Raw genomic sequence first — 17,222 nt, 5'->3', positions numbered from 1 at the left:
ATATACAGTTGCAAGAAAAAGTATGTGAACCCTTTTGGGATTATGTGGTTTTTTGCATGAATTGGCCATAAAATGCACTCTAAACGTCATGTTAAGTCACAACAATAGAAAAAACACAGTCTGCTTAAAATAATACTACACAAACATTAGCTGTTGTCATGTTTGAACTGAACATAAGATGGAAACATTCACAGTGCAGGGTGGAAAGTATGTGAACCTTTGGACTTAATAACTGGTTGACCCTCCTTTGGCAGCAATAACCTCAAACAAACGTTTCCTGTAGTTACAGATCAGACCTGCACAACGATCTGGAGTAATTTTGGACCACTCCTCTGCACAAAACTGTTTCAGTGTAGCAATATTCTTGGGATGTCTGGTGTGAATCGCTCTCTTAAGGTCATGCCACAGCATTTCAATCGGGTTGAGGCCAGGACTCTGACTGGGCCACTCCAGAAGGCATATTCTGTTCTGTTGAAGCCATTGTTTTGTTGAACTACTTGTATGCTTTGGGTCATTGTCCTGTTGCATCACCCATCCTCTGCGGAGCTTCAGTTGGCGGACAGATGGTCGTACGTTTTCCTGCAAAATGTCCTTCTCCACACATAGTGTTGTGTGTTTTTCCCAAACAACTCAATTTTGGTTTCATCTGTCCACAGTATATTTTGCCAGTAGTGCTGTGGAACATCCAGGTGCTCTTTTGCAAACTTCAAACATGGACAGATGAAACCAAAATTGAGTTGTTTGGGAAAAACACACAACACTATGTGTGCAGAAAAAATGGCACAGCACACCAACATCAAAACCTCATCCCCACTGTAAAACATGGCGGAGTGAGCATCATGGTTTGGGGCTGCTTTGCTGCCTCAGGGCCTGGACGGATTGTTGTCATTGATGGGAAAATGAATTCCAGAGTTTATCAGGACATTTTGCAGGAAAACGTACAACCATCTGTCCGCCAACTGAAGCTCCGCAGAGGATGGGTGATGCAACAGGACAATGACCCAAAGCATACAAGTAATTGAACAAAACAATGGCTTCAACAGAACAGAATACGCCTTCTGGAGTGGCCCAGTCAGAGTCCTGGCCTCAACCCAATTGAAATGCTGTGGTATGACCTTAAGAGAGCAATTCACACCAGACATCCCAAGAATATTGCTACACTGAAACAGTTTTGTGCAGAGGAGTGGTCCAAAATTACTCCAGATCGTTGTGCAGGTCTGATCTGCAACTACAGGAAACGTTTGGTTGAGGTTATTGCTGCCAAAGGAGGGTCAACCAGTTATTAAGTCCAAAGGTTCACATACTTTTTCCACCTTATGTTTCCACCTTATGTTCAATTAAAACATGACAACAGCTAATGTTTGTGTAGTATTATTTTAAGCAGACTGTGTTTTTCTATTGTTGCGATTTACATGACGTTTAGAGTGCATTTTATGGCCAATTCATGCAAAAAACCACATAATCCCAAAGGGTTCACATACTTTTTCTTGCAACTGTAAGCCCCACCCGCAAAATAAGCCCCAGTTAAGATCATCAGCCAGACGGATGCTTTTAGTACTGTATTTCCCCAAATGTAAACCCTAACCGGAAAATAAGCCCTAATGCGTCTTTTGGAGCAAAATTAATATAAGACCCCATCTTATTTTGGGGAAAACATAGTGTAGCAAGACCCTCTGCTGATATAGACCTGGACAGCAGAATGCTGTCACATCAGAGGATATGTTGTAAAGTATTCCACTTAACTCAAAAGGCAGAAAAAGAATCAATCTTGTAAGATGTTAAAGCAAGTGCCTCCTGCCAAACATTGCTCATTTCAGAATTTTAACCGGATGCCAATTTCAGTGTGTCAATGTAGTTTCCCAGATAGCTGATTAACAAAAAGGATTAGAGGAATGTGTTAAAGTTCCACATTTGAAAATTAAAGATAAAAAAAGAGGATGGTGTTCCCTAACTTGCTACCCTCTAGACCAGGGGTAGGCAACCTTGGCTCTTTTATGACTTGTGGACTTCAATACCCAGAATTCCTAAAACAGCCATGCTGACTCAGGAATTCTGGGAGTTGAACTCCACAACTCATAAAAGAGCCAAGGTTGCCTACCCCTGCTCTAGAATTTTGGAATAATAAATGGGATGACTTCCCAAACCATCATGACCAGTTTTGGGCAACAAGACTGATTTTAAATTAAGAGTTCACTGACACGAGCAAACAATTGGAGTTTGTGGAATTGCTTCCCAATAGGACAGTCTGGTCAAGAACACTTTTGTTACAGACAATCTTGAAGCAGAAAGATGCGCTATAAAAGTTTATGATTCTGTATTTCTTTATCCAAGCATATTAATAAAAACAACATTGGCTTTCTCCTAACTGCTTGCCTATTATTCTTCCTCCCTACTATTTATTCCTTTAGCATTTTTTTTTTGTCTGAAAAGCTTAATATTTGGCTGCCCTCTGAGGGAAACAGGTATAGTTGACAGATAAAATATTTTATTCATCATCTAATTCAGAATATGGGATGGGATGGGGGAACAAATCAACTGCTGTGCATTTAAGATTCTAACAACCCTGCAATTTTGTATAGCCATTTCCCTCCACCCCATCCTATCCCGTTCTTTCGAAGAAACTGCTTTTATTCTGCTAATAACTAACCACAGTTAGAGCAGCATGGATCCGATTAGTAGTTCTTATGGTACAAAGGAGGAGGGGGGTAGCTGTGAACACAGTTGCCAATTTGTCCACCTTCTCTAGGAGAAAGATTAGATGAAAGCTTGCTTTTTTATTACTGACTTCATCTCTCCTCTATACTTAGGCATTTTCTGAGCTGAGGTACTGCTTTTTTAAAGGTCTAATTTGATCATCTCAAAAGGCTTCCCTTCGATTTACTTCCATGTACCTGAGAGCAACTTACAGAGGAATACAACATTTCAAATGAGACAACCCCCCCCTCTGTCCAATATTTTTCATCGCATTACAGGACAGTAAAAGTGCCATCCTTTATTACTCAATGGTGGCAATTGAGTGTGCTTTCTGTTAGTTTTCTTTCTGACCCAAAAAGACTGTCTTGCTTCTTATCCCAAGTTTCAAATTTTTCAAATTGTTCCAAGTGAGTTGCAGTGGCAAAGAGAACAAAGCTGGAAGACCTGAAAGACTCAGTTAGGAATAGATCATCATGGAGAACATTTATCTGTATCAGGGGTGGGCACTTAATTTTCCCAAGGGGCTACATTACAAACTAGGACTACTGTGGGGGGCTACCACTGCCATTGCCCCACTGCCACAGCCTACCCAGCCCCCCTAGCCAAAGCTGCACTATCACCCTGCCCTCCACCACTGCTTCTCCACCCGCTCTGCAGCCACGCATCAATGCCTTGCTCCTTCTGTCAATGCTCCACCCCTGCCACTGGTTGGACTGGGACCAGAATCATTTACCAGATACAGTGAAACTGTAACAGCCACTATGTAGGGTAGACGGGCAGAGTCCATCCATGAACATCAATTAGCAATCAGAAAACACAATGAAAAGTCCTTAATCTTACAACACTTGGATAGACTCAACCGCCATTTCAACTGGGAAACTGTGAGCATCCTAGACCAAGCTGAATACAGAAACACTAGGACAGGTATTCAAGAAGCTTGGCATTTAGACAGGCCAGCCATCAATAGACACACATAGATAAACTACATTTGCACACCATTCTATAAAGGGATAATAAAAAAAAGTTAAGAAGGAAACAAGAAGATTACTGTAGAACACATCCTCTGAAGCAGCCTACACTTAGATAAGCAGGAATTAACTCCCAAACAAAAAACAATACCCTAATCAAGGAACTGTCAAGGAGAAAAGCACACCCCCACCAACACTGGCAGGGCAAGCTACTATATAGAAACAGGGAACAATACTCGCATTCACTAGTTCTGATGATATCTAATTGGGTGTGCAAGCAAACAACCAAGTTTAGAGAGCACCAAGAACTCCAGAACTAGAGTAGTATAGCTACAATCATAAAGAGGAATTCCTTAGAAAGCTTGAATTATTAATTTAAACTTCTTTGCAAGGCCACATAAATGTTTCCTTATATTTTTACAGTGTAGTTTGGAATTTCTCAACTGTTATGTCACTTTCTGTTTTCAGGGGAGAATAACAGCATTAACAACTCCTGGTTATATCATTTATAAACATGGAGATGTGGATTATTAAAGATTAATGGATTTCTGGATTGGTGTTGGCATTCCGTTTGTCTCATGCTGAAACTAATTCTGTTTTTCATTAGTCAACAACAACTCACATTGCTCTGTTCTGGAAGAGAAATCAAAGGTACATGTGTGAATTTAGAATGAGCAATGAACTGATTACTAAGAAAGTTAACAGCTGAAATAAATCAACACATCACAATAATTTGAATCCAACACTATCTAGGGATAAGAAAGGAACAAATCCACTAGAGAGTTTTCTTTTATTATTAATAGAACATACCCTTTTAAATACAGTTACTAGCTCAGTTACTGGCTCAGTGGGTTAGGACACTGAGCTTGTCGATCAGAAGGTCGGCAGTTTGGTGGATCAAATCCCGAGTGCCGCGTAACAGAGTGAGCGCCTGTTACTCGTCCCAGCTTCTGCCCACCTAGCAGTTCGAAAGCACGTAAAAATGCAAGTAGAAAAATAGGGACCACTACGGTGGGAAGGTAACAGCGTTCCGTGCTAGTCATGCCGGCCACATGACCACGGAGACGTCCTCCGACAAGCGCTGGCTCTTCGGCTTTGAAACGGAGATGAGCACCGGCCCCTAGAGTCGGAAACGACTAGCACGCATGTGCGGAGGAACCTTTACCTTTACCTAGTGATTACTAAGGGATTTTTTTAAAAAAATTACTTGTTAGTTATATATAAATGTAACTAAAAATGAAAAATTATTATGGTTTAGCATTCATTTCCAAAAATGTTGCTTGTTCATACAAAATTATGGCGTGGGAGAGAAAATGGATGAGAATTAAAAATCCATTCAAATATTTACAATGATCTTGTAAACCAGACTGCTGGTTTATGTGATATATATCTAGAACGGATACTATTTACTTACTATACAACAGAGTAGTTCTTAATCTTCCATTGAAAAGGTTGTAGTTATGTCTAGTCAAATTCCAGTCCAGCACCCACATCTGAGAAGCCAAAAGGACTTTTTTCACCCACACTATTCAACTTGTTCATTCACACTAGCAGCAGAACTTAAAAAGAATATGGATCTATCCTTGCTCTCCTTGATTCCTGGCACTTCTGGCAACAATCTGAGCTGCTGCCCAAAGATCTCTCCAAAAGGAAGTACTGCAAGAATTTTATCCATGCAACCATTATCCTAATGCAACCCATTTTCAAACCTATACTTTTTTTTGCTCTCTCACCAAGTTTGGGTGCATTTTGTTAAATTTTCAGAGATTTATCACTCTCAAGAATAGACAGATGGTGTCTTGGCTCCCTTTACATAATTTATGTTGAACGTTCCAACAAACTATACCCATAAGACTAAAAGGTTTCCCATTTTAAAGTCAAATTCTAACACCTTCATGATATAGGAATAAAATGTGCTAGTTTTTGCTGCCTTCATGCTAGAATACTCATAACTGGAAATAAACATACTGCTGCTTTTCCTCCACCCAAGAGCATATATATTTAAAGCAGTGGTGTCAAACTGCTGGCCCACGGGCCAGAAACGTCACGAGGAAACCGCGCCTACCCCATTGCCGGCAATGGTGAAAAAGCTCCGATACGTTGCATGATGTCACATGACTCGTGAGTTTGACATGTCTGATTTAAAGCATGTTTAAAAAATAAGTTACATTTTAACTATACAGATAGTCCTTAAAACAGGTTGTTTAATGACCGTTCAGAGATATAATGGGTTCGGAAAGGATGCTTTATTATCTACAAAGCAGGACTTTTCAACCTTTTCAGCCATTGTACCACTTTTAGGATATGGCAACATCCGAGTACCACCAGTCACCTAGCAAGGTGTCAAAAACTTGATGACCCAAAAAAAAGTGATGAAGTACAGGTAGTCCTCGACTTACAACAGTTCGCTTAGTGACTGTTCAAAGTTACAACGGCATTGAAAAAAGTGCCCCCCAAGCCACAGCCGAGCAAGACACCTGCCTGCCCGCCTGGCGGCGCTCTTCCTCCTGTCCCAAGGTTTTCATTGTTGTGAGCATTTCTGTTGAGAATTGGCAGTGGGGGTGGGGTGGGGTTGTGTTTGGTTTTTATTCCCACCTGTCTGCTGGGTAGTTGCAGCAGGTTTTGGTCACTTCACATGACCCTGGGACACTGTAACCGTCATAAATATGAATCAGTTGCCAAGGATCTGAATGTAAATCACAAGACCCTGAAGATGCTGCAACATTCCAGGTGATAGGTGCTTCTTCTGGGCTCAGAAGCGCCAGGATCAGCGCCGCGCTACAGCTGGACCCTGGTGCTGATCCTGGCGCTTCCGCTGAGCCCTGACAGCCCTGCAGCTCCAGCCATCTCTCGCTCAGGCTTGTGTGGTGCTGCCACCAGTTTAGCTCATTCCCCTCCCCTGCTACCACTTTTCTAGGATGGTTGTGTACCACCTGCCAGGTGCTAATGTACCACAGGTGGTACCTGTACCACTGGTTGAAAAGCCCTGCTACAAAGCATTAGCAGCCAATTGTAAAATGTTATGTGTGTGCACACGCGTGTGCACATACACACACACACACACACACATACACAGACACAGCACCACATGACATTTTGGGAACCAGCTCACATTTACAACTGGTTGCAGTGTTCTACAATTACGTGAACATGATTTGTAACTATTTCGCAAATTTCTGGTGATTTTTGCTGATTTCTGACAAAAAATACCCACATAATTAATAATAATAATAATAATAATAATAATAATAATAATAATAATAATAATAATAATAATAATAATAATAATAAGTTGGAAGGGACCTTGGAGGTCATCTAGTCCAACCCCCTGCTCAGGCAGGAAACCTTATACCATTTCAGGCAAATGGCTGTCCAGTCTCTTCTTAAAAACCATTTGTGAGAATGGATTCAAACTTATGTTCATATGATTCACTTAACAAACTCATATGGTCATAAATTTGGGTGTAGTCTTATGGGTCCCTTGACTTACAACCCTGTTCCAATTGCAGTTGTAAGTTCCGGACAACCTACATAGCACCTAACTCAGTGATTCTTAAAGTGTTTGAGTCAAATACCCTTTTTCCCAGTTTCAAATAACATCCTTACTTCCACAAAAACAACGTTGTTTTACATAAGCATCTGAACAGAGTTAAGTCCACAATTACAACCTCAAATCAGAAACAAGCACTTAGAAATTGTTGCATCATCCCAGGATATGCCCAAAGAACTACTAGCCTAAAACTCCCTTCTTTTACCCTAAAGTCAGAAAAAGATAGCTGCATCTATTTTCTGTTCTCCCATTCTCTGCTACTTTCTGGGCATTTGTTTGAGAGAACCTTGTATTGTAGAGCACCAGTTGTTGACATTGTCTCTACTATTAAAAACTCCTAAAAGATTATAGATTATTGCTCATAGTAAGCGTACAGGATGAACTTTTATTATACAAAAATATTTGTTTCATAATCATAGGGCTTCTATATAAAGAATTGTGAAGATGTCTCATACAAGGGACAATGATTTGACACCTACACAATTGCTAAGTAATTACTGGATACAATATCAGAGAAGAAAACCACACTATGTACATGACATTTTTACACAATCTGCCAGTATACAGTACGCATTTTCCTTTCAAAAGCTACTGGAAGACTGGAGACTCCAGAAAAACCTGGTGGGAAACTCAGAAGAGCAATTTTATCAAGGTGCACATGTTTTTGTTATGTAAGAACAAAATAAAATAAAAAAGAACACATACAATTTCTTTTTTCTTTTTAAGGAAAAGAGAGGAACACATAAATGACAGGTAAAACTTCAATAGATTCTTTAATGCAGACTGCTGAGCTGCCTTACATTAAAAATGAAACAGAGCGGAGGTTATTTTAGGTAATTTGTCCATGTCATAATTAAACTTTGGAAAGAACATTTCTGAGCGTTTGGAGCATCTGGTAAAAACATAATACTAGTCCATTAGAAACTGAGAACTGGCCACAGAACGTTGTGATCCCAGCTTCCTGATTTTTAACATTTTTGCTTTGTTAGTAAACTGAGACTTTGGGCTCAGGAAGCAAGCCAAGCTAGCACTCACTAAATGCTCTGGCATCAGCATTGCATTTTAATGCAATGCCATGTCAGCTTTCACTCCTCAGTTATCATTTTATTGAAGAGAGAGAGAGAGAGAGAGGGAGGGAGGGAGAGAGGAAGATCAACCTTCTAAAAGAAAGCATTTCCTTTTGCTAATATTAATTAGCAAGAGCCTTGGTGGAGCAGTGGGCTAATGCCTCCTTAAGTAACACCAGCTGCCTGCAATTAGTGCAGGTTCGCATCCCACCAGGCTCAAGGTTGACTCAGCCTTCCATCCTTCCCAGGTAGGTAAAATGAGGACCCAGATTGTTGGGGGCAATTAAGCTGACTTTGTAATAATGGCGCTTGGGTGTGTGTGTGAAAGCCCTAATAAGCAGGCATATACATAGAATGAAGGCTACTGCTAAGCTTGTAAGCCGCCCTGAGTCTTCGGAGAAGGGTGGGATATAAATGGAATTAAAATAAAAATAAAAAATTAACAGACTGGTAAACATGGAGTGATAAACAAGGAACTATGTAACATCTGTGTTGTGTAAAGTTCTGAAACTACTTTAAATAATTTCTATATTTTATAATATGAATTTGTTTTATTTCCACAATAGACAGGATACAGTTGATAGTGAGAGAATCATATAGTAAGGGATCCCATTCTGAGCTCTATGTGCCCAGCTTTTTAAATGGGGAAATAACTAAATAAATTATGATAATGTATATAATATGGTGCAATTTCATTCTCACAAACATGATCAATGAAAAAATAAATAATAATATAATGAAGAAGGAAAGAGGTTAAAGAACATATATGGGCAAACGCAGCATTTAGAAATTTAGTTAGGGTTATTTATTTTATTTATTTATTTGTTAAATGTTTATGCTGCCCATCTTCTCTATAAGGTGACTTTTTATGTTCTTTTAATACCAACGTAGATGGCAATTTCTTCTTGGTTGACAAAGGTATGAGATAAAGCAAGGGTCCCCTACCCCCAGGCCACAGCCCACTACTGGCCGTGGCCTGTTCAGAATTAGGCCACGTGAGCGGCTGGCAGGAGCAAATGCACACAGTAGGACTTCGGCGAGCAGTGGGCTGGCGGGCACTTAGGCGCGTCCAGCCCACTGCTTGCACAAGTCGAGCTGCATGCATGTGGGTCGGCCCACAGCTTGCACTGCCCAGGTCCCCCGTCCTCCCGTTAGCAGGACTTCCAAGCCGAAAAATTTGGGGGCTGCTGAGATAAAGGATGCTTTTATACCTGTAAGCCATGGAAACAGAACAACTTAATTTTAACAACCTTTCATGAAAAAAACACACCCTTACTAAATCTTTCCATTGCTGACACAGTATCAACAATACAACTGCTCCTTGTTTTATAATGAGTTACCAGAGGAAAAAAAATGATTGGGGAAGTCAATCTATGTCATACAGAGAAGCTTGTGTTGTGATTCCGTGTCAGTCTGTGCTCCCAGCAGCTGAGTCTGAGAGATGTGAGGAGGAGGAGGAGGAGGAGGAGGAGGAGGGAGGCTCTGATGCATTGCAAGACTTTCAGTCAGAGGAAGAGCCTGGCCCATCCAGTTGTGTTCGTTATGAGGTTCGTGAGGAGGAGGGTTCAGAATCAGAATCACAGCTGAATCTGTTTAGAGACGCTAGAAGCAGAAGGCAGTTGAGCAGAGCAGATCAGAGGAAGTCTATGAAGCAAGTCAGCAAAAGGACAACAAGGCATTGAGAAGCCACACCTTGGGGCTGTTAATAAAAGGGGAAGGTGTGGGCAGTGCTGGTTGCTGAAGGCAACTGTTTGTAAAAATCCAAAGAAAATCCTGGTCTGTTCTTGCTAATCTTCCTGTTTGACTCTTGTCTGAGGTTTGAATCATTTATTTTTGTTAAGGAAAATATTCTGCTGCTTTTAGGACTTTATTATTTGGAACTGAAAATAAATTTGGCTTGGTTTTTCCAGCCTATTGATTTAAAAAGAAAAAAGGGGTTGTCCTTGAAGTAAACTGGGATGGTTGTAGGCTGGAACAGAACAGCTTGTGGCAAGACCAAATAGGAGATCAGAAAAAAAAAAGCAGGAGAGAGGCGGAAAGTGACAATCACGGTTAGCCCTTCTTACAGTAACTGTGCAAAATATTGCACTTTTAGTTTTGTACACTTGCAAAACAAATGTCAGTGACCAATGGAAAAAAGGGGGGAGGGGAGAAGTGAATTGAGGTTGTGTGTAACAAAGTCTTCTTCCTGAACAAGTGTTTCATTCTATCCTTTACTCTGGATCCTTTAATACAAATGACTGAGAATGTGACATACGCCTGGGATGGAGAAGTGAGAAGAGCATACACATATTGCTAAGAAACAAAACAGAGCACCACAGATTGCTGAATGCATATAGGCATATATTTAAAAGCCCACCATTTACCTGGAATACTTGCAGGAGAAATGGGACCAGACCTTGACTGATTGCTTCCAGCTGGAGAGCCCACAGGGGAAGGGGATGGGCCCCCAGGGATGCTGGACAGATGCGGAGAAGCATGAGGGGAGAAAGGTGACTGTGCTGGGTTGCTCTGCTCCCCTTGACTGCTAGTAGAACCTGATGCGCTAACGGCTGAACTCAATGTTGCTTCAGTTCCAGTAGGCAGGTCATCAATGGAGCCTGATAAATCCTGAGAAGAAAGAGCAGGGGAAATCAATGAAACAGTAGTAGCCACCAACGTCCACAAAAAGGTACACGGAATACTGGAATGTGCTTGAACAAATTCCAATTTGGGACTAACGTCATGACCCAACAACAAGCAATCAAAATGGAAATGAATTCCCCCTTTCTTATATAAAAATGCACAAAGCATACAACTTGTACGTGTATCAAAATTTTCCCAGACATTAGTGCAATTAAAGGGACAACATACAGATTTTAATTCTTCTAATATGGTTATTAAAATATAATTATTGAAACTGGACCAGGAGAGAGATCTCTTCCATAACTCATTCATATTTTAGTCTATGTATTTTCCCAAATTATATTGACATTGTACAGGACTTCATTCATGCATATTATTTATGCTCTCAGTATTTAATTTCATGCCTTTATTAGATGAATATCATGTAACTGATATTGGGGAGCAATACAGAGTTTGATATAAGCTGGGCAAGTATATAAATATTTTAAACAAAAAAAGAAACAAATATATAAATTCTATTAAGCACACATTTAAAATTTTTTTAAAATATACTGCAAAACTACAATATTTTTATTCCCTGGACTTTTTTTTCTTTTTAAATTCTATATATAAATGCATTTATGATGCCCTGGGAATCTCTAGAGGCACTAAAATTAGAAAATGTTTGGGATGTTCTGCCCTAATGCCTATTGGAGGCAGAAACACATTAATTCAAAGTTTGTTCTGATGCACTGCTTATACACAACTGTAGGAAATAGTCAACCACTTAGTGCCTCTTGGGCTCCAATGCTTATGTTTTTATTTAATTATTTTCCCCAAACACAAATTAGGTTACCAAAGGAGATTGCTCAACCAAAATTGCTAAGCACATTGATTTGTGCTTCTTAGATTGTAAGCCGCCCTGAGTCTTCGGAGAAGGGTGGGATATAAATGGGATTTAAAAAAAATTATTACAAATAATATAATACAATTAAATTTGGTTTAGGCTCTTACAGATAGTATTATAATTGCACCAGGTATATGCAACCACAATGCCAATGAGGCAGTGCTAACACAAAGGATATGAATGGACAGACCTGGGGACATGATGAGGCTACAGCAGAAGCTAGTAAGAATCTTAAGCAGCCTTAGATGTTGGTCTTAAGTTCAACAACAGGTGGCATAAGAAAAACACTCCGATCAGATGGAGTGCCAGAATTCTGATTATTTCAGACCCCACACACGATCCTCTTATAGACCTATTGTGATTTTCTAGTGATGATTCTGCAAAGCAGTTGCTTTGATGATGTAGACAAAAAATGTTTAAGTCTGAGGAAGTGAATGTGTTAGAAATCTCTCTTTTTTTGTATAGAAATGCAGTCACTTTTCCGTAAAGAATTTTGCTTTCACTGTTGTCCTTGAGAGAAAACCACAGCAATTCTTTTTCTTTATGTGAATACATTGTAAAGCAATCATACTTCTGGCTCTTTACAAGTCTCTTAATTAATTGCTTCCTGAATTTGTTAAATCCAAGAACATATTGCCCTCAGTATTTCTAGAAAGCAAATTAGCTATGTAATGAGAGAATTCAACAGTTTCTTTTGATTTTTTTCTTAACAGTAGTTTATCTGATCATTATTCTGATGAAATGGGTTTTTTTTTAATTGAGCTGTCCACAATAAATGCTATCAATTCCTGGGTACGTGAGGAGGTATTACAGTGGTGCCAAGTTGTTCCAACAGCAAACATGCTGCCTAACTAAAAAGCAGCAAGAAAACCTTTCTAAGAATGAACTCCGTATCACCTACCTCCCAGAATCCACAAGATTCTGGAGAAAGGGAGGGAAGAGAAATTCTCAATTCTGCAAGAAGTGCAGTACAAATCTCTAGTATCTTGCAATAACTTATTATTCAGAACTACTACTATTTTCCTATTGCAATCTTATGTTGCCACAGAATAATGCAAAGTATAATGGAAAAGGGAGTTGGGGAGGTATAAAAAGTGCCTCTTTATCATTTTTTAAAAAAAATTGATCAAGAAATAACAATACAGTAACATAGGAAGGAGAATGCTTAATCAAAAAATAAAAATGGAGCAATATCTGACATTGTATGGGAGATATAAAAAAACAAATAACATAATGAAAATCGTCAATTAGGCACAGGTCAGAATTCCAAACAAGGAATTATTTGTGTTTGTGTGTGTATCTGACCCTTGTTTAATATTTTTCCTCTTTTGTTAATTTCAAAATAATAATTTTGGTGACAACTTTCAGAGACGTTTTTGTAGATTAACATACTACAGAGAATTGTCTATTGACAATTAATATTAATTAACTGACATTAACAGTTGAAAAGCAGTTAGAGATCATATATGTAGAAACATAGAAACATGGAAAACTGACAGCAGAGAAAGATCTAGCAGTCCATCTAGTCCACCCTTTGAGGGTTTTTAAATTATTATTTTTTTCACTTTACAGTCAACATAAATCCCATTACTGGGTGGAGAAAAAGGTCGATTCTTGGATGAATAAAATCAAATACCGTTATGTACTTCTCCAGCACAAAATCTGCATATGTTGGATCATTTTTGTAAATAAAGATTATAAGCAAGAAGCATGGTTTGGGGTTATATACACCTGGATAACCTGTAAAAAAATCTGACTTGAGTTTATGGGATACTGGGTTCGCCTAAAAAGAGCTCCACAATGGATGTGCCTTGCCTGAGAACAGACTGTGTTATAATATCAATGGGTAAGATAACAATGAAACTTCTTTTTCTCTCATGTAAGAATCCCCCTGTGGGTGTTCTATCACTGGAGGTTTTTAAGACGAGATTGGACAAATATTTACCTGAAATAGTCTAGAGCTGTGGTGGCAAACCTATGGCACGCATGCCACAGGTGGCACGCAGAGCCCTCTCTGTGGGCACGCGTGCCATCGCTCCAGTCCTAGGCCTTCAGCCGGGTTTTATAAAACCGTTTCACTTTAGGCCTCCGCTACCATGTGCAAATAATTAAAAAAAAGGTTCAGTCAGTCAATCAATCAGTTTCAACTTCTTGTGGGAAAAAAAAGGCAAAGTTGGAATTGATTGATTGAACTTTTTAGTTCCACCCAGTCTGTCATTACCACAGCAGCCATGCCCACCCAATGGGCCACGCCCATCCAACTGACCACACCCACCCCATGGGCCATGCCCACCTGGCACCCAACGATACATAAGTGGGTTTTGGGTTGCAGTTTGGGCACTCAGTCTCTAAAAGGTTCGCCATCACTGGTCTAGAGTCTCCTGCTTGAGCAGGAGACTGGACTAGAAAATCACCAAGGTCCCTTCCAACTCTGTTATTTTGTTATTCTTGGAATCTTTTAAACTGGGCAATTTGTACAACACAAAGCTAACTTCTCTTCTGTTTTAAATGCATAGCAGACAGCGCAAGAGCTAATCAGGGCACATTTTATGCAACTGACAACTTTAGTCCACTCAGGGCTGCAGCGTCTAGAGGTTTACCTTTCCCTGCATAATACACAGCTCCATTTACCAAATCTCTCTTTCCTTACCAACTATGCACAACAGTAATTATGGATCCCAACTGAGTTACCCAAGCTACATTCTCATCTATCACTGGAAAACAATAATAATTACTAAAACAACAACAACTGAGTAACCCATTTCCTTTAAATGACACTGTTGAAATATTTTTTCTTCAAAGCTAAAACACATTTGTTCATTCATTACTGTTTCTGTGAATTATCATTTTTCACTCACAGAGCTGTAAGTTAGTCAAAATTAAACCAAATTTCTTACTGTTGGAACACTAATTTACTTAGATATGGCATATCATACAAGGATTTGCAAAACATTTCAGCTAGATTAATAAAACATAATAAAATATAAATCTTTAAAAGATCTACATACAAATACCAATGTCTAGGCCACGGGTCGGCAACCCGCGGCTCCGGAGCCGCATGCGGCTCTTTGAGCCGTCCCCTGCGGCTCCCAGCCGCCCGGTGCGCGCGCACCTCTTCGAATGGGCAGTGGTGCGCGCGCACCTCTCCAAATGGAGAGTGGCACTGCCCGTTTGGAGAGGTGCGCGCGCACCTCTCTGAATGGGCGCAGGTGCGCGCGCACCTCCCCAAACCTTTGGAGAGGTGCGCGCGGACCTCCGCGCGAACAGGCAGCGGTGCCGCTCGTTGGGAAAGCTGCCGCGGCCCGTTTGCAGGCTCCCGAAAGCGGCAGCTCTGCAAACGGGCCGTGGCAGCTTTCCCCACGAGCGGCGCCGCTGCCCTTTCCAAGAGGTGCGCGCGCACCTCTCCGGACGAGCGGAAGTGCGCGCGCACCTCCCCAAACCTTTGGAGAGGTGCGCGCGGACCTCCGCGCGAACAGGCAGCGGTGCCGCTCGTTGGGAAAGCTGCCGCGGCCCGTTTGCAGGCTCCCGAAAGCGGCAGCTCTGCAAACGGGCCGTGGCAGCTTTCCCCACGAGCGGCGCCGCTGCCCTTTCCAAGAGGTGCGCGCGCACCTCTCCGAACGAGCGGAAGTGCGCGCGCACCTCCCCAAACCTTTGGAGAGGTGCGCGCGGACCTCCGCGCGAACAGGCAGCGGTGCCGCTCGTTGGGAAAGCTGCCGCGGCCCGTTTGCAGGCTGCCGAAAGCGGCAGCTCTGCAAACGGGCCGTGGCAGCTTTCCCAACGAGCGGCGCCGCTGCCCTTTCCAAGAGGTGCGCGCGCACCTCCCCAAACCTTTGGAGAGGTGCGCGCGGACCTCCGCGCGAACGGGCAGCGGCGCCGCTGTTAAGCGGTGAGAGGGCAGACGAAAGAAAGCATGCTGTATTCTCATCTTCGCCGTTTCGAAATCCCTGAATCTCTCTTCTTCGACCGACCCCCCCTGCCCCCGGGCACGCCAAAGAAACCAAACAGAGCCAAATCAGAACCTCGTTAAAACAGGATAGAAAACCAAAAAAGTCCCAAAAAGTTGAAACGATTCGCCTTTTAAAAAACACACGTTCCTCATGCCCAGCTTTAAAGCGGTCTCAGCCTCACCGAGTATATCGGGGGATGCTCTCTCCCCTCCCTCTTGCGTGAATCCTTTATCATCAGGACGCGATTACACGCGAGTCGTTCGAGGCGGGCAAAAAAAACAAACCCGACGCGGCCTCGGGACGGTGAGGCCGGTCCAAAGCTGACAGGTCGGCTCCCTCAACCCCGTAACGCAATCAAGGGGAAGCAGGAGATCATAAAGGCTGCGGTCCTACATTGCTCAGTCGACCGAAAGCCCTATCAACCATTTTATGGCTGGCGACGAGCGGGAACGCAGCTGGAGCGTGGAAAGCAGCTTTGCAACTGACAAAAATATTCCCCAGTAACCGAAGCGCCGTGAACTGCAGTCCCCGACACTATTAACATGCAACCAGTGTGGGTGCAACTACTGCCCTTCCCCCTCTCCCCACCCCGTATCGTGGATCTCTTTTCCTTGGCGGAGTTATCTTGGGAGTAGCTGCAAGCAGCAAATCTTTTTAAGATGTTTCTGACAGAGGCTTGAGAGTGGGGATGGGGAGAGGAACTACACCTGGGGTGTTGGGAATTATTTTCTCCTTTATTCAGAATTACGGATCCATTTACTTCCAGATCAGTGGTGCCACCGCCGTTGCCATGACAGCAGGAGGGGCAGGGCCTCCGCGATTTACAACCCCCCCCTTCCCCACCCAAACGAGCAGCCCCGGGAAAGTGGCTTCGGGACTTCTTTTTCTTGCTTCTAAGCGTAGGCACCAATCTGGGAAAAGTAACGTGCGCGTCTTTCTCGTCTCCCGCCACGCCTCCCATTGGCGTCTGCTACGGCATACATAGGAAAAGCAAAGTTAGCTGGGGCGGTTCCCCGCGGCGGAGAGATTCTTGAACGGGATTCTTGAGGGGGAGGCGGCTGTGTAGCCGGCACCATGGACGAGGCCTACGACGTGATCGTGCTGGGCACCGGCTTGACCGTGAGTCCCTCGGAGCCACTCACCCTGCCTCTTCCTCTCCCCATCCCGGCATCTTCCACCCCTTGCGCCCCTCCGTGCAATTTTGCATTCCTTTCCCTCCGGCTCCTGCATCCATGTCCGTCATCAGCAAACCATCACACATAAAAAAAAAATGGCAACCGCGTGCGTCCTCGCATGCACAAGAAAAACCCGTTTTGCACATGCGCAAAATGTTTTTTTGCGCATGCGCATGCATGGACGCACGCTTGCGGCTCCCACTTTCTTTTATGTGTCATGGAACCGGTTCCCAGTGGCTCTTTACCTTTTTTAGGTTGCCGACCCCTGGTCTAGGCCATCCAATCATTGAGTAACACAGTAAAAACAATG

General features: G+C 42.3%; 1 protein-coding gene across 5 annotated transcripts in view; it reads right to left on the bottom strand.

Moving 5' to 3' along the window:
- The window catches only part of ARID1B (AT-rich interaction domain 1B), a 441,898-nt gene that overhangs the window by 114,470 nt on the left and 310,206 nt on the right, over window positions 1–17,222 (bottom strand). For all 5 annotated transcript variants that reach the window (XM_083348110.1, XM_083348111.1, XM_083348113.1 and 2 more), the window contains exon 6: window positions 10,646–10,889. In XM_083348110.1, coding sequence (XP_083204236.1) covers window positions 10,646–10,889 — 244 coding nt within the window. The remainder of the gene's footprint in view (window positions 1–10,645; window positions 10,890–17,222) is intronic.

The sequence above is a fragment of the Vipera ursinii genome (assembly GCF_947247035.1).
Source record: "Vipera ursinii genome assembly, chromosome: 1".
Classification (NCBI taxonomy): Eukaryota; Metazoa; Chordata; class Lepidosauria; order Squamata; family Viperidae; genus Vipera; species Vipera ursinii.
The sequence above is the reverse complement of the archived record's forward strand: the minus strand, read 5'-3'. Positions and strand labels throughout refer to the sequence as shown.